Source organism: Neovison vison, chromosome 11 (assembly GCF_020171115.1).
Source record: "Neovison vison isolate M4711 chromosome 11, ASM_NN_V1, whole genome shotgun sequence".
Lineage (NCBI taxonomy): Eukaryota > Metazoa > Chordata > Mammalia > Carnivora > Mustelidae > Neogale > Neogale vison.
The window spans coordinates 160,648,760-160,667,729 of record NC_058101.1 but is presented as its reverse complement, the minus strand read 5'-3'; the positions used below and the strand labels follow the sequence as shown (position 1 = coordinate 160,667,729).

General features: G+C 35.9%; 1 protein-coding gene across 2 annotated transcripts in view; it reads left to right on the top strand.

The window, feature by feature from the left end:
• Positions 1 to 18,970, top strand: part of PPP2R2A (protein phosphatase 2 regulatory subunit Balpha) — an 88,716-nt gene that overhangs the window by 43,357 nt on the left and 26,389 nt on the right. For both annotated transcript variants that reach the window (XM_044225118.1, XM_044225119.1), the window contains one exon: positions 12,278 to 12,375. In XM_044225118.1, the coding sequence (XP_044081053.1) occupies positions 12,278 to 12,375 (98 nt within the window). The remainder of the gene's footprint in view (positions 1 to 12,277; positions 12,376 to 18,970) is intronic.

The window sequence follows — 18,970 nt, the reverse complement described above, 5'->3', positions numbered from 1 at the left end:
TTTAGAACCTCAGCTGACCAAATGAAAAATCTATTTCAAGACAGAAATCTTAGTTCTGGTCAGATACTCTGTGGATGAGAATTTAGTTACATTGCTGACCTTTACCGAATGTACTCCTCTTGTTCTCAGTATGGTTTATTCTTCTCTTCAGAACTCATATATAGTAAGTATGTAACTATAGAATGAAAAAGTTAGAAGTCATGTTCAGTTTGTGGTAACATTAAGAATATGTGAAAATTACACATTTTTTAAAAGTTCCTGAAGTGCTCAAAAAAAAAAAAAAAAACACACACAAGGGTGGGAGAATCCCATAAAGGGATGCAGGAGCCTGCCTGAAAGAGCTTTCAATGACTAAATCTGGAATAATTTGAACAATACAATAAATGACATAGTAAGAGTATAACCCAGAGTATGAAATAAATAAATATGAATTCATATAGATAACTAAATAAGTAAGTGGGGGAGAGGAGACAAATTTCCCCAACAGAAGAATTTCAAGTAATTTATGTAGCTACTCCTCAAAGGGGTGGGGCTTAACCCCTAGTCCTTATATGTGGGCTGCACTTAATGACTTCCCACCTTACGGGGGGAGGGATGACTTTATAGTGGAGAAACCTGGCAGTCATCAGTAAATAATACTGTTAAAATGTACCCTTGCCTGATGGGATAAGAATGACAATGCACCTCTGTGATCTTCCTGCCAGTAAGCCATAATAGTAAGTGTGGCCATGAGAAGAACAGTCTCAAATTTAGGGACATACTGTAAAGCACCTGGCCAGTACTCCTCAGAATTGTCACGGTCATCCAAAACAAGGGAAGTCTGAGAAACTGTCACAGACCAGAGGAAACTAGAGACAAGAGGACTAAATGTAATGTGGGATCGTGGAACTGAAAAAGGACACTAGAGAAAGTGACTGCAATCTGAATGAAGTGTGGAGGTCAGTTAATATTCCAGTGTTGTTCTTCAGTTGTGACAAATAAACCATAGCAAATGTAAGAGGCCAGCAAATCAGGAAGGACCTAGGTGAAGGTATATGGGAACTGAAGTTAATTTATGGAAAACAAAAGATTCAGCTTGGTTAACTTTTGTGCTATGTAACTTTGGTTCAGTGATGTTTGAAAAACCATCCCGTGTCTTGAAATATGGGGAATTTCTCTCTTACGTGTCTATGCATTATCACTTGGAGTTAAGTAGCATGTGACTTTTGTGTGTGTGACTTTAAAAGCGAGAAAGGCCTCATCTCAAATAGTGAGTAGTGATCAGTGAGTGACTCAAGAATCTCTAGTACCATGGTTAACTGCTCTAGCAGTGATGGGCATTGAACAGAGCAGAATCATGCTACATACACTGCCTCAGTTCTGTTCTGATTCCACCATTGATTGGCTTACAAGTTACAGGAAGTAACTTGTGTTAAATCAGTGTTGTTGATGAATTCCAGGTTGCAAAGAAATGAATCTGAGATCCATTTTGTCTCCGTGCAGTCTGGACTAGTGGACTGACAGAGAGAGATACATGTATGGTCATGGGTGGAGTTACTTAGCATTTGCAGATGTGTTGTCCTTTCAGGTCTTAAGATTTTCCATATTCCAAGTTGTCTGATAAAAGCACATTATTTTTCTCCAGCCATTTTTTATTCTGTTTTCTTCCTCTTCTAGATGTGTTAAGTATTTGAATACATGTTGTATATGCTCTGTGAAAGATAAATCCTCTGAAAAGAAAAATCATCTTTCAGTGTTTCTTTGCAAATGAAATTTCTTTGCAAATTTTGAAGTTCATAAATGACTTACTCACGATCGAATTATATCTTATAGTACAGTTGAGACTACGTCTCCAGGGGTCTTTTACTTCTTGCCTAATGGTTAATGAAGGGCCAAGGGAAAAGAGAAAGGGAGAAGTATTGAAGGAAAATTAGAGCAAAATGTGAAAGGATATTAGCAGAATAAGAACATTGGATGTTTCCCTTATATTCTCTAACACTTTAGATTACTGAAGATATTAGTGAACATCTTTATACATTTTTAAAATTGTTGGATTATTTCAGTAGGATAACTTCTGGAACCTGACATAAAGTTCCAAGAGAATCAGTGCTTTGTGGCTGTCTATACAGATTACGAAATAGTTTTCCAAAATAACCAGATACACTTCTCTCTACAATGTAAGTAGAACAGTTTATATTTTTTCTCTTGTTTGGTAGAAAATGGTGTCTTATTTAAAAATTAACTTACTTTTGAGTGGTATTTTCTTAGATTTTACTGCTGTTGCTCTTCTGTGAATTGTCTTACCATGTTGTATATTAACTGTTTTTGGAAATACAAGCATTTTTTTCCTAGTCCACTTGTCTTTAGTTATTCTGTAAAATCACATTTTCTTTTATTACATCTATATTGATTATCTCTGGTGTATTTCCACCCCTCTAAAGATCTGATCCAAAATTTTTTTTCCTGATAGGCCACATACAGAAGGGCTAAAGGATGGGGGTAGGAAGGGTGATATTTCAAGCAAGGCAGACAAGACATCCAAGCTAGAGGAGGCATAAGAGTGAGCATAAGTATAAATGTGGAAGCTGTATGTAAAACGTCATGTTTTCTAGAGAATTTGGCTAGTGTTATGGAACTAGAAAGGAAGATGGTATATTCAGGGGAAAGGTTCATATTGTTCTTACAATTTGCAAACAGTGAAATAAACCCTTTTTAGCATATAGTTCTTCAAGATTGGATTAAAAAATATACACACACACACACACACACACACAGATGGGGTGCCTGCGTGGTTGAGAGTCCGACTCTTGGTTCCAACTCAGGTAGTGATCTCAGAGTGGTGACATTGAGCCCTGTGTTGGGCTCCAGGCTCAGCGCGGAGTCTGGTGAACACCCCCCTTGCTTTCACTCTCCCCCTCCACCTTGCAAGCATGTGCAATTGTGTGTTGCATGTGTTCTCTCTTCTCTCTCTTTCTAAAATGAATAAAAATAAATTAAAAAAAAAAAAACAAACAGATATAGTTACTACCAAGATGAAAAGCAGTTGCATCATTCCAAGAGGTTTCATGTCCCTTTGTACTCAACCTCTACCCCATTCTTAAGCACTGATCTGTTTTCTGTCCCTCTAATTGTACCTTTTCCAGAATGTCAGATAAATAGAATTATGTAGTATGTAACCTTTTAATTTGGTTCCCTTAACTTTAGCACAGTGCATTTTGAGTTTAATTATATTATTGCTTGTATCGGTAGTTGCTTTTTATTGCTGAGTGTTACTTCATTGTATGGTTATATTGTATTCTCTTTATTTCCCAGATGAGGGTCATTTTGGATTGTGTCCAGGTTTTCGTGATTTTGTCCAGTTTCTTGTTTTTCATCCAGTAAAGCTGCATAAACGTTTGCATCCAGATTTTTATGTGACCATAGGTTTTTGTTTCATTTGGTTATCTAGTATTGCGATTGATAGGTCATATGGTGTTTTAACTTCATAGACTGCCAGACTTGTTCTCCTTTTCCCCAAAGTGGGTGAGCCGTTCCCATCAGCTGTATGTGAGAGTTTCTGTTGCTCAGTATTGGCACTAGGCATTGTCATCTTTTTTCTTTTTAAAATTTTAGTCATTCAGGTGGTATGTAGTGGTCTCTCCTTTCTTTTTTTTTTTTTAAAGCTTGTAGAGATTCATCTTTTGTCAGAGTTTTCAGGTTACTATGTATTAACCTGGTCTTCCTGTCTGAGCTTTGAAAACAAATTCCATAATGCTCATTGTTTTATTTAGGTTGCACAAGTAAGATCAATATGCTTTGTTATTTTTTTAAACTCAGTGATACAATGTAGACAACATTCTTAATACAAATAGATATTACTGTTTGGGACTGAGAATGTGAGGTATACATGGACAAACTCTGGAGGGATATATGCTAATATAATAGGTTCTCTCAGGAGTGGTGTTAAGAGTGATGATTGTCTTTTTTTATAAAGCAGTTTGTGTGATTAAAACAGAGTAAAGTTATTATAATTCCATTACAGATTTTATAGAAATCACAGTGTATATAAATAGATCAGATAAATATTTTATAATTTTTTATTCTTTCTGTTTTTTTTTTTTTAAGTTAAAGTGATCGCTTTTTTTTTTTTTTACAAAGACACTTGTCTTGAATATTTATATACTTAGTTTCCTAAAAGTCTTTTTTTGGTATTTTTATTATAGTACTGATTTTTATCTTTTGCCTTAGAATTGTAAGATTACCAAGTGGTTAGTTAGAACCCGTGGTTCTTAATCTTTAGTTAATTTTATTATGGTTAGAGAATGTCTTTCAATTTGTAATTAGAATTCTTTAAGGGACTGCCTGTGGCTCAGTGGATGGGTTTTTAAAAATTGCATAGTTCTTTGGAAGTTATTAATTTTTTATATTAGTATAAAGTTCTCTGCAAGTGTGTATCATTTACATCTTCCAGGTGTATACACGTTCTCCCCTTGTTCTTCAAATTTGTCAGGCATGGAGAAGCATGTCATTCTTACACTGTAGTTTAAATTTTTGTCAAATCTTTATCTGCTCCTTCCTTTCTGATGACCTTGAATTACATTTAGTAAAAATCTCTGGGTGTAAAGATTCATGACTGTTAACATCTCTACCATGCTATTTTTTTGTCCTATTGAATTCTTTTTTACTTTAACCATGATTGGAGGCATTATTGGCATTTACTAGGCATGGGCCAAGTGTGTTAGCTATTTGGCAGCTTGCAGGACAGTCTTGAACAAGGAAAAATTGTCCTGGTCTCCGTGACTTAGAATATTCTGCCAAAAAGTTCATGGTGCTGAAGAAAAAATCGCTTACTCTGAGCCTAAAATACAACTTTCTATTTATCAGCTATTTTTTTAGTTAAACATGGGTTTAATGTACATACTGAGGTTTACTGTGTATATCAAGGGAATATTGTGCTTTGAAATATTAGAAATTTTTTAAAGATTCATTCTAGAAAGAGTGAGCTGGGAGGAAGGGCAGAGTCCGAAGCACAGAGCCCTATGCACTGCTCAGTTCCAGGTCCCTGAGATCATGATCTGAGCCAAAACCCGAGAGTTGTATAACCAACTGCACCACCCAGGCACCCCTGAAATACTAGAATTTTACAAAGAATTCTCCATTATTTTGCAAAGGCACATCCCCAGTGCAGGCTATTGATAGTTTTTGAGTTATCACTATTATATACCTGTATTAAGTCTACATTTATAACTGATCTCTTACAGTTGTTATTCTACATGTAGTGTCCTCATGCTTGAACATTTATATAGTGGTCTTTAAAAAAAAATGTATTTCCCACCTTTTTTTCTGGGACTGCAGTGTCCCATACGGTAGATAACTGTTTGTATCCCACAGGTCAGGTCTTTGTTCTTTTTTCCTGCTTTGCTCCTGCCTTTTAAAAATTTCCCCTCCCCTATTGCTAGCCCTTCAAATTCTTGATCTTTTCTACTTCAGTATTAATGTCATCCAGTGTAATTTTCATTTTTAGGTGTTCCTTCTTTGTCTTTCATAGTTCTCAACATGTTGATAATTCTATGTTCTGGAGCATATTTACAACAGCTCTTTTAAGGTTCTTGTCTGCTGAGACCTTTATTCCATCCTTTTTGTCATTTCTGGTTCTGTTGGTTTATTTTTCTTCTGGTTATGAGTCACTTATTCGTACTACTTTACATTCTGGTGATTTGGGGTTGGATGCCAAACATTGTCAGTTTACGTTGTTGAGCGTTGGATTTTGTTCTAGCACATCGTTACTTGAGGTAAATTTGGTTGTTTTAACGTTTACGTTTAGCTTTGTTAGGACAGATTTCCATCCTTAGTGCTGATTTAGTCCCACTTCTAAGGGGATGCTCTTCTGAAGACTTTACCTGGTGCCTCATTAATTGTGAGGTTTCTCTATTCCAGCTGGTAGGGATCCTTAACAATCCTGAGCCCTCATTAGCTTTCTAGTGGTTCTTTCCTAGGCCATATGGAATGCTCAGATGGGTATTCAGTTAAGGATCCTAAGTTTCTTCTCTAAATCCCACCACCGTTCTTTTGGTACTCCCCCACAAATTGCAGCTGATTCTGCTTTCTCTGACCCCCAGTTTCAGTTACCACAACTGAGAGTCCTGGTCTGTATTTGAATTCTTTCTGTCTGACTACATTGTCCAAAAGTAAAGGGGGTTAAATATATGACTCCATTTCTTTGTCTTGTCTAACAGTTCATAGTCCACGGTATTTTGTTCCGTTTTCTAGTTCTTCCAGCAAGGAGGATCCATCCAGATTGTCTTATTTTCTTTCCCTCATGGCCAGAAGCAGAAGACCCATCCTAACCCTCTTCCTCACCCTCACCCACGTCAGAACTAATAATTATTTCCTCACCTAATACATAGCAGTTATTGTTTATTACTACCATGTATATATATATATATACCATAAGTTAATTTTCCCTCGTTTGATTTTTTGCTGAGAATGTTGTATTTCTGTACTTTGTTTATTTTACCACTTAAGAAATAGAGAAGGTAGGTAACAAGAAGGAAATGTTATGTCTGATGAAATAAAAACAGACCAATAATACTGCGGTTGTCACTATTAACCACCACCAACTACCTACCACTCTGCTCCCAAACAAAAGCAGTTATTGTGCTTTCTTAGAATGAAATTTGGCTACTGATAGTTTAGAAGGAAAGTGTTAGAAGAAATGAGTTCCATTTTATATAATACATTATAAATTGTTGATTTTTACTAACAGTATAGAAGATTTGACAGTAAAGGTAAAAAACATTGTGGATATTAAGTTTTCTTACTAAAAATTTGATTGTGCCTTGTAGTGATGTCTTTTTATATTGCTTGGAATTCAGTCTCTGCCTAAAAATTACTGTATGCCTTAGTGCACAGGAGGGCAGTTGAAAGGGAGTCCTTTCTTTTTATTAATAACTATATTAGAATGTTCTTTTATAAGATTAACATAGGCAGTTTTTTCATTGTGAAATAACATTTTTATTGCCCCGAGGCAGTATCTTTCTTTTTTCTTTAAATGAGGAAGTTTTTGTTCTTTGAGTTTTGTTGTTTGTTGCTGTTGGTTTGGGAGAACATAGCCTAGTTGATGTGTTACACTGAGCCATCCCTTGAAATTTAGTAGTGTGAGTCTTAACAGTGAGGTTAATGTCTTTGCTTTTAAAAGCATGTTATAGTTACTTTAATCTCTGAAGTGTTCTCAAGTTTTTGTTAATAGTTTGTTTAAAAACTAGTATCCAGGAATCTAAATTTTCATGAAACACATTTGTATTTTTATCTGCTGCTCCTTGGGGCAGCAGTCCATGTTTTGTAAGATAGTTTTATTTTACCCATAGCTCATTGTTTAAAGTTTCAAAATTGTCTTTGATCCGGCATTCTTGGCTTTGTAATAAAAGTCAGGGTCTACGCTGTAATGTTTTAGACTTTCACTGTCCAGTGTGGGAGTCAGGTGTGGCTTTTGATGACAGTATTAAACAGTGCAGATATAAGACACTTAAATTGTAACACAGTTTTGTAAATAACCCTGTTGTGGACTTACAGATCGCCTCTATTTTTTAAAAATGGTATGGAACATTAAAAGGATTATTTTCTAGGATTGAATTTATTATAATTTTCTCAAAACTGATAACCTGTATTTGGTCAGCATCGCCGGTATATAGTGTGATATGGGAGCACTCTTTAGAGCCATGCTTCCTCACCTTTTGTGCATCATGGTACCCCTAGAAGGCAGTTGTGTCAGTATGGCATGCTGAGGTAAAAAGGTTGTTCAGATGGGAGGTTAACAGATTTGGGTGCTTTGCAGTATCCAGTCAAACTCATAACCCATCTTAGCACACCAGTATGCCATGGCCTGTGCAGTTCAAAGCTCAGTTTCATAGTGTTCTTCATAAGTGATGTTTTGTGATTTTGTAGGCAGCATTTGATTTTGTTCCTTTTATTCCTCCTTTTCCTAGTCATATTTTCAGTGAGACCCTGTGAGATCTTGGCATTTCATGAATCAAAAAACTTAAAAAGCACCATCCACAGACTTGGGGAGATTTAATAGGTGCTTGTGTATATTAGATGGTTATTACGCTGATACATGTGGCTTAGCATCCAGAAATCATGGTATTTCTTTTCTTTTTGGGGGAAGGGATGAAGGAATGCCATTGACACATCCCATCATACAAACCAGAAAAATACTTACCTGAAGTATGGCTGTATTAAATACATGAAGTATAAAAATCACAGCAAGGAGTCTTCAAGTCTGTCCACCTACCCCTTCACCAGAAACAGTTGCTCTGCACTGTTTAACTAAGCAGTCATTTGGTTGGCTATTTCTGGAAATCTCTCTTTGTTCGTTGGCTTTTGGCAAGATGAATAATAACAAACACCAGTATTTTAAGAATATCTGTAAATTGAGAAAGTTGTATGCCTTTCACCCATCGTTTCTCTTCCTTCCAAAAGGATTTAAAGTAGGTTGACTTCTGTGGTGTATAGTATCTTTATCTTCAGTTCTTGCCCTTCCCTAACGTTCAGTGTCTTTCGATTCTTAGGCCAGTTATTGTTTATAGGATTTCTCAGCCTATCAAGTGTGCCTGTTAAAATGTTTTGTACCCTTGCTGCGGAGGTGTTTCAGTATTAAACATTTATAACATCACTTTACTTTGGCATTCTAGCTGTTACAAAATAACCATTCCTGGGATGAGTGACCATTGTGGGAACAATTTTTTTTTTTTCTTTTTCAAATTTTCATTTAAATTCTAGTTAGTTAACATATGTAAGAACAGATGTCTTATTCTTGTTGCAGCTTGCACTAAAATACTGGTCTTTTTCTATTCTTCTCTCCCTCCTCTACCGCCCCCCCCCCCCCGGCTCTCTGTTACATGTGCACAGACACAGAACTACACACCTTACTTTGCTTTCCCTCCCTATCTCATAATTCAGTGACTGCATTATAACTTGCTTCATGGACCAATACTGTCTTAAATTTTTTGTATATTTTTTTATTTGACAGAGAGCGAGTGAGGGAACACAAGTAGGGGGAATGAGAGAGGGAGAAGCAGGCTTCCCACTAAGCGGGGAGCCCGATGTGGGGCTCAATCCCAGGACACTGGGATCATGACCTGAACCGAAGGCAGACGCTTAACAACTGAGCCATCTAGGTGCCCCCAGTAGTGTCTTTATAACCTAGGGGTAGTGTATTAAAGACTGCTTTATTACTTGATCCCTGTTCTGTCTTCTAAGGATTATTTAGATGTGGATTTCCCATCACCACCATCCCCATTCCACATCTTTCTTCAGCCCTTTTTACTATAACAACCTCCTTTCTGAGTGATCATCTCTTGATTTTTTTTTTTTCTGTCCGGGTCCTCCAAGGAGGTTCGTTGGAAATAGAGCCCATCTTGCAGAATACCTATCCCTCCTGCTTTTCACTACTCAGCAGGGAAGCTGGTCAGGCTAGTCATACCATCATCATTGACATGTATTAAGGTATAGCCATGACAGCTCATCTACTAAACAAGCAGTTGTGATTTAAGTGAATGCAACAATTTGTACCCGGGAAAAAGATGAAATAATGTAAATACTGAGCAAATCCTGCCTATTATTGGTTAGATGAACAGAAAAATGAATCTGGTGTTAGGTGTGAGCATTTTACCAAGTCAAGAGTTTTAGAGTTCATTTGATGCAGCATAACTTTTTATATTCAAACTAAGTAGTTCATTTGGTGCGTTACCCAAAGAAACCATAAACTAGCAGGGCATTAGGGGATATTGGCTGAGTTGGACTGACAGCAGAAGGAATTTATGCTTGTCTGAGGGCCTTGAATTTATTTATTTATTTATTTATTTAAGATTTTACTTATTTATTTGACACAGAGAGATCATGCCCTGAACTGAGGGCAGAGGCTTAACCTGCTGAGCCACCCAGAAGCCCCTGAGGGGCTTGAATTTAAAGATAATTTTACTATGTACTATGTACCAATTATAGAATCTAACCTTCAAATAAGTGAGTCCATATATTCTGTCTCATATTGTTAGCTTCTACTTACTTTCTGTCTCAAACTGTACTGTAATGTACTTGAAGTGAGGAGACTTTGTATGTTTTTAGTCATTTAACATATTCAGTACAGAAGTAAGTACAGTACACAGCACCAAATAAAACAGCTTTAATGTTTGATTTTTTTTCTTTTTTCTTTTTTTTTTTTATTAAAGATTTTATTTATTTATTTGACAGAGATCATAAGTAGGCAGAGAGAGGAGGGGAAGCAGGATTCTCCCCCCCCCCCCCCCCAGCAGAGAGCCTGAGCTCTCTGCTCAATCCCAGGATACTGGGATCATGGCCTGAGCTGAAGGCAGAGGCTTTAACCCACTGAGCCACCCAGGTGCCCCTAATGTTTGATTTCTTAATTTGTCCCATTGCTTGTGCAGTAGTGTGTTGCTCAGTATTTACATATTAAATATTTAATATTTACAGTGTAGCTTTTCCAACATTATTTTATTGTTGATCTTTAGTTTTTTACCATTGTGATGGGAAAATATACTTGGTGTGATTTCAGTCTTAAATTTAGTATTTGTTAGGTCTCTTTTTATGTGATTTAATTAGGAGATTCTCTGTACTTGAAGAAAATATGTATTCTGCTTTTCTTGTGAATGTTTTATATGTGTATTTTAGAATCATGTATTCTGAAGTATGCTTCAAGAAAAAAATGTTCTTGTAGAAAAAGAAAAAAATAATTTTAACTAAGGGTATTCATTTAAAATAAATCATGTCAGGTGAGGTGAGTGGGGATGGGTGAAGCAGGTGAAGGAGATTGATAGTAAACTTAATCATGATGAGCACTGAATATAAAATTGTTGAATCATATTGTACACCTGAAACTAATATAACACTATATGTTAACTATGCTGGAACTAAAATAAAAAACTTAATAAAATATAGAATGGCTTTAAAAAATATTTACATGTGTTTGGCTTTACAGAGTAGTGCAGTATATTCAGTTTACACCTTTACGTTACTTACATAAGCAAACACCAAACTTAATCTTTCCTCCTGATACCACTGACCATGGGAGGCTTCTGGAATAAGGTTTTTAACCTGGAGGTGGGGTGCTGTCCATGCCTTCTGAAAGGTATATGCAAATTTTTGTGCACACTTAAAACATACGCAGTTACATGCTGTGTAACTTTCAGTAGATTCTTAAGAGTGTTCCAAAAAGGTAAGGTGTCTTGGACCTAGGCAACGGAGAAAGCAAAGAAAGCTTTCCAAAATCAAACTGGTCTTGGAAAAATCACTAAAAAGAAAACTATAAAATGCAGTGTTGTACGGATTATTGATAAAGATGTGTTAGTAATTTTAAAAATTTAAGGTAGACAGCATTCTTTATTATATCAAGTCAGCATCCTTAAATTCTTACAGTGAGCCTTTGTAGACCAGAAAATGACTCTTCTCTTGTAGGAAGTTTACTTACTTCAAGTGCATATGACGTAGTCTTTAGTAATTTGGCTTAATACTTTGTAGTGAAGAACTTGTTAGTAACAGTGGTGAGTTTTACAGAGTAGTTGCTTTATCTTAATGCCTAATTCTGTAACTTGGGATTTTTTTTTTTCTTAGCAAAATGGCTCTAGTGTCAAAAAGCAAGTGAAAAACCCTTTAATTTTATTTGAAGTTACTGTGCAACTAGCACTGACTTCAGGTATAACATGACTGATTCTAGTAGCCTTTGTGTTGCCACAAGAGCTGTGCAATATTGAAGGTGCAGTGGTGCAATGCATTTCTGCTATATGTGTGTTCTGTTTGCAGACTTTGTGTGTTCTGTTTCAGACTTTTGTTTGAGAGGCCATAATTTGAGTTAATAATTTTACTATTCTATCTGAAATCATTTTTACATTTAAAATTTTCCCCCATTTCAGTTATATCTTTAATTTTGTAGGCTTCCTTTGGATTTGCATAAAGAACTTTATCAGAAGTATATAAGAAAGAAAATTAACAGAATTATTAATGTTTAATGATGCAATCAAAATGTTTCACAAATTGTTGTTTTAGTGAAATACCAGTAACCCACTAGTATTTAAGTTATTTATTACTCCTGTTCTTATTAAAATATTCTTATCATATTTATTCTGGAGAGAGTGTTTCTTTGGAGAACCAAAATGTTCATGAAAGAACCTTAGAATTACTTATTTCTGATGATGGTTTGATCTATATGCTTGGAACATGTTAGGGAAAACATGCTAAGTTCTGAAATTGTAATAAGTTGTGAAAGAAAAACTAACATTTTCTCTTTGTTTTTGTTTCAATTATACAGCAGATATAATTTCTACAGTAGAATTTAATCATTCTGGAGAATTACTAGCAACAGGAGATAAAGGTGGTAGAGTTGTCATCTTTCAACAGGAACAGGAGGTAAGTGTTTAAAGTTTAATATTTAAATTTCAGTTTGCTCTTGGGGCTAGAACTTGTGTTGCACTGAAGTATCTCATCGAAGGATGTTGGCTTTTTTTTCTTTGAAAGAAGTACCTGTTTATTCAAGCAGAATATCTTAACTGATAGATAGCTCTGCTTTTCTTAGCTTTGTGTGTGTGTGTATGTTTGTGTGTGGTTTTGATTTAAAAACACAGCACTTGAATTGTTAGAAGATTTGGTTAGAGAAAGGAGTGGGAAGTGGTGGAATTAATCCAAGAGTTGAACTGGTTTTGAAGCCTTGGTCCCCCTGTCCCCCCCCCCCAAACTCCGTAAAGCAAATTGGTTTGTTGTCTTCTCAGTGCCTGGTTTGCTTTGTGTAATTGGGGGTGGGAGGCTAGTTTAAAGGAAAAGCTGCTCACTTATTTTGATATCAGTTCATACTAATACTATTAGTGATTTAAATCGGTTTTAAATGACAATTGCATGTATACCTATGTAATGTAATTTACCCTTTTTAAGATGAGTTGTAAGTACCCTTTTTAAGATGAGTTGATTTGAAAATTGTTTCCTTTTCTCTTTGAAGAAAGGAATTTCTCATTGAAGACTCTTGAGATTAAAGTGAGTTTTAAATTTTGTTTTGGGTATAGCTTAGGCACACTTCTAAATCTAATTGACAGGATTTCTCACTAAAATTTTATGCTGAACAGAATTTGTCACACTAGATTTTCCCTTGCTCTTTCCCTCCAGTTATAGATCAAAGTTTAAACCTTATTTAAAATCATTCGCTTTGAAACATCCTGTCCCTGTCTATAGATCCAAAGAGGGTTAAAATAATGTGCATAAATTGCAAGGGTTTACAAATAGATGTCTAAATCATAACAGAGAGTTAGGTTTTAAAGGATTGTGAAGTTCCTTAAATAAGCAAAGAATCTAGTAATAATACTACTACTTTGCACTTCTATAGCGCCTTTGACCTGAGGATCTCAAAGTGCTTTACAAACACTAATGAATTAATCCTCACAACACCCCAGTGAGGTAGGTAATTTAATTTTAAAAGAAATGATTAATAGTGTCTGATTAGAAGATGCACAAACACTAAATATGTCTCCTTTTATTATTTTTTTGGTTGGAAGACAAGATGAAAAGACTCAAGCTTTTCTTGTCAGAGACTGTTCTTGTGGGAAGTGGGGTTGGGGGAGGCAAAATCAATTTTCTGTTCCTGTTTCAAGCACCTAAAATCTTGACCATAGGAATCTTGAAATACATAGAGTTGAAATGGAACCTTACAAATCATTACAGTTTCCCTTTCTTTACAAGTGAGAAAGTCAAGATACTAAGAGATCACTTGATTAGTGGCAGAAATAACTACCAGAACCCAAAACTTCTGACATGTAATCTTTTCAGTATTCTTCAGTGTCTTTCATGTTAGATAACCAAAAAATGAATTTAATTTTGTTACTCAGCTGGCATTCCCCTAAGCATTCTGTGCCCTTCAGTGTTTTTTGCCTTTTTTTTTTTTTTTTTTTTCTTTTTTTCCTGGAAGTTAATGACTTGTCTGTGCTTTGCTTCTATTCTAAAGAAAGGTGTTTGGAGCTCTCTATAAATGTACTCAAGAGTAACAGTTGAAGCTGTCAGTAATACCTTAAATTGGAATAAAAGGTCTAACGGAGTTACTTGAAACTGCTTGAACTTTACTTGTATTGGGAAACAATTTTTGAAGCAGATAATTTCTTTTGTGAAATGCTATAGGAGATTCTAAAGTACTGACTTATTTTTAGGATTTTATTTATTTGGTAGAAAGACAGCGAGAGGGAACACAAGCAGGGGGAGTGGGAGAGGGAGAAGCAGGCTTCCTGCGGAGCAGGGAGCTTGATGTGGGGCTCAATCCCAAGACCCTGGGATCATGACCAGAGCTGAGGGCAGACCTTTAACGACTGAGCCACCCAGGCACCCCTGAAGTACTGATAATTAAAATAACATGCCCTGATAACGAGAATCAGCAAAATGACTTTTTGAGAAGGGCCACTGTTATCTATCATTCTTAACTGCATTTAAGAATTCAAGACCAATTCATTATCTAGAACTTCAGATTAGTAGTGTGTCCACTGAGAATTACTTCGTGTGAGTATCAGTATTTTTAAGTGATAGATTAAATAATGATGATGTAGTGATTGATTTTCTTCTCTGAAACTTGATCTTGTTAATATTAATTTGGTGCCTGTTACCTAATTTATTGTCCACATTTTAAAGCCTTATCTTTTACTGGAGCTTCTGGTATAGTGCTGTATTCAAGACAGTCACTGTTGATGTCACTGATACTATATGTGCTGCCTACATCTAGAGGCACCTTTATTATTTAATCTAATATATTTAGATTAGATTTTTATGAATTCACACTTACTTTATCTGTAAAACAGTGATACAGTTTGAAAAGTGGCCCTTTCCTAGTTTTTAGATAATCGTAGGAAAAGTTTATATCAGAAGGCTACATTGTTTAGTTTAATAGCAGAGCTCTGGAATTAGAACTTTGATTTCTAAATTTCAGTCCACCTTCTAACAATCACAGCTATTATGCATACATTTCAGGGCAGTTGGTGCCTGTCCATGGAGCACGTCTTCACCTCTGATGATGATACTAGGCTGCTCTGTTTGCAAAACACAGTGCCATTTGCATTATTGTCTTTATCTTCTCACCCTTTGGCTAGATGAGAACTTCACTTAACTGACGTGTATCAGACTGATACCTTTAACTCGCCTGTCTCACTTCTGTTGTGCTTTAAATGTGGCAGGACCCCTGCCTGTCATCCTGTTAGGTACCTCTTGCTGCCTGTCCCTCTTTTCCCCTGTCAGAGAAATTAGGTATTCATTTAGAGGGTAGGTCTTCATTCAATTCAGTATATATTTCAGCCCGGTGATCCTGTAACATTTTTTGCTGTCATTCGGTAATACTTTTCTAACTAATATGTTCTTAAAGTTTTCTGTTTGATAGAATCTCTTGATAGAAGCAGTCATGTAGGGAAATTGAGGCACAAGGATAAGATGATTTCCATGAGGCATCCTACCTCTTGTGTTTTGATATCCAATCAAGGGCGCCTGGGTGGCTCAGTGGGTTGGGCCGCTGCCTTCGGCTCAGGTCATGATCTCAGGGTCCTGGGATCGAGTCCCGCATCGGGCTCTCTGCTCAGCAGGGAGCCTGCTTTCCTCTCTCTCTCTTTCTGCCTGCCTCTCTGTCTACTTGTGATCTCTGTCTGTCTGATAAACAAATAAAATCTTAAAAAAAAAAAAAAAAAGAAATGATATCCAATCAGGTGTTCATAGCATGTCCTGAAATAGGTCTTAATAATTTATTGTCATAGTTTGTATGTTAATAGCTTTTCACAACAAAGTAGATGGTGGGATATATTTTTTTGATAATGAAAATATTAATATAGTTGTTCTTGGGAGATTCCAAGCCACTGTTAGGTGTGCTTGGTTTCTGTACTTTTTAGGGGAGCTTTGTTTTTATGGGTGCTCAAAGTAGGTGGTTTGCAGTTGTTGAAATAGCTGGTTTCCTCTTGACTTTGGATTGCTTAGATCTTCAGTTTTCTCTAAGGCTTTCTGATGTACATGATAAGTTAAAGTGTGTGGGGAGTGATTTTTTTAAAGGAATAATTAAGGAGAAACATGAGAAGGAGAATTTTTCCTTTTTTCAGTTCTTCCTAGATTATTGTATAGCCTTTGGTTTTGGTTTTCTATGAGTGCTAGTAATTTGCCAGGATTTTTCTCCCCTCTGTCTCTTTCTATCTCTCTCTGTTTGTTGCTTTGTGGTATTCCTAAAGCTGCTCAGCAGATACCTGAGAAATCATGCTTATCACAAAAGATGGATGGGGGTTTTAAAGATTGAATTTTCTTCTTAAATTATTTGGAAAGACTAGAATGGGGCTCAAAATCAACAAGATGTTGTTTAACAGAATTTAGTATTATCTATACAAAGGAGTTGATCTAGTTTGATGTTTAAGTGAAGGGACAGAACCCACTCACTGTTCTAGGGTGATGTGGTAGCATTCACTTAACATGGTGTATTTACTGAGCGCCAGTCAGAACAGCAAATTCAGCAGTGCCAGTGAGGAATGGTCAAAGGGACTGATTCTGTAATAGCCGGGAGAAGAGATGATTTAGAGTCTTGATGTTTAGAGATAAGCATGAGAAGAAAATGATTAGTTTATTTTGTATGTGGAAATAAATGCACAAGAGCTGGATGCCCTTCTATCAGGAATATTATAGAAAGAATACACTAGAAGTTCAAGAAAATACCACTGTGGTATCTTCCAAATGAACATATCTATTAAATGAGATTTATTTTCTAAGCTACCAGGCTTTCACTATTTTTTCCCCCCATTCTCTGTTTGACCTAAGTTTGTGTTTTTCAGAGTGCAAAATACTGGAATTACCGGGGGACATATATTTCAGATGCAGATTCCTAGGCTGTGTCTCTGAACCACTAAATCAGAATGTCTGGAAGCACGAGATTCCACTTTTACTTTTTTTTTTTTTTAAGTCCTTTGGAAACTTCACCTGATAGAAAATGTAAAATTGAAATTGTCTATATTCCACTACCAGGGTAATGGAAATATAAAATATAAATATAATATAAATATAATATAAAATATAGCTTCAGGTTTATATTATCTAAAAATACATTTAAACTGTTTTCCCAAGGTAGATCTTATGATACATAGAGAAAAATGCACAGAATCACAAGTATATAGTTCTGTGAATTTTCACAAAACAAAACACACTTGTGTCTCTCTTCCCCAGATCAAGAAATGGGATATTACTGGCATTTCAGAAGCCTTTTCTCTCCTTTCTTGTCACTACTACCCTCTACCAAAGCTAACTGTTAACTTGTTTTGCCTGTATTGAACTTTATATGGTGCATTCATAGAAATTAAATGCTAAAATTTACAGGGTTTTTCAAGGGCTCTCCACCTTTGGTATCATGGATTTCCTCCAGCCTGGTCAATTCTGTGGACTTCTCAAAATGTCTTAGATGCATAAAATACATAGAAGGAAACTATATTGAAAAATATTTTCAAGGTTAAAACACATTGAGTAATACGTGTTCTTTGTGGACAACAGCTTGGGTGTGATTTTAAAACCTGTCATTTCTATATTGACAAAGTCACAGTACTCCTAATGATGATTTATCGCCTCTATCCATAATTAGAAGAAATGCCGAATTTCAGCTGGATATTAGTGGGATAAATACGTAAACTTGCACCATATCCAAGTTCACAAAATCCCTGGGTTCTGTCCATGGGTAAGATTGTAATAGGGCCCCAATTTAACAGTCCCTAGTAATGTAATCTTCTTTTACCAATAAAGAGATTAGGGGCCCAGATGATGGGCCACAATCATACAATTAATAAGGTGAACCCTTATTCTCTGTCCTGTTTCCCTGCCCGTAGCTTTTCCCATTTCGACCTGGGTGTAGCAACAGTAGTTTTTCTTCCAGGCCTGCCAAGGTCGCTAAATCTTAATTATAAATTTTCACAGCAAAATAGTGAAGATGTATGCTTATTTCCTATCTGTGTCTCAGTGTATCACTAATTTATAAATGACCTGAAATCAGAGAAGATAATTAACTTTCTAAGATCACACAGCTAGCGAAGGTGGGTAAAAGCTAATTCTGTATAAATTGTTAGAATATCCACAACGTTGAGTATTGTTTTCAACAAATGAAAAAAATCTGTCTCTGCTAAGTAATGAGACTTAAGTGGTATAAATCACACAGGAAAATCAGGTTCATCCCTTTATAATAATGAGGAAAGTACTGGATCTTAGCTTTTTAATAGTAGCCATTAATGAGTGATGTCTTCTCTGTGGTAGGCTTAAGGAGGGAAAAATTAAAAAGTGTTTGAATTGATAGTTTAAATACCTGGAGAAGTTGTAGTCTTTATTTCTGTTTGTTCATGGATTCATCCAGCAACCTCACCTCATTCATCTGTCTCCACATTTCTGTCCAACCAGCTTTCACACACTTACCAACTACCTATTAACTTTTGAGGTTCTATTTCATTTAGAATATTACATTTTTCAAAAGTGGATTATCATTTAAAGTACCTTTGCTGATTGCTGAGCTTGTCAGAATGATGGTCACTAAACAACTGTTAGACAAAGTAGGATTCATTTAAGTGTTATTTTTCTTAACAGTAGATTAGATCTTGAAAGGATATTTTGACATATTAAAGTAAAATTACTTTTCCACTTCACCTGTTGCCCAGAAATTTGAGTTAACCATATTTCTTATATTGTCCTTCCCAAATCCCAACAGCAACAAACAGATCAAAATCTATGAAACTAAGAATACCCAGTAATTTTAGAATTTACTTTTACTTCCCTCTTCTATCGTCTCCTCAACATCATACAATACTACTTCATTGTATTTTTCTCCTAAGTAATTTTTTATCTCTAATTAAAAAGTCATGGGGATGCCTTGGTGGCTGTCGATTGGACGTCTGCCTTTGGCTCAGGTCATGGTCCTGGGGTCCTGGGATCAAACCCCAAATCAGGTTTCCTGCTCAGGGGAGAGTCTGCTGCTCCTTCTCCCTCTGTG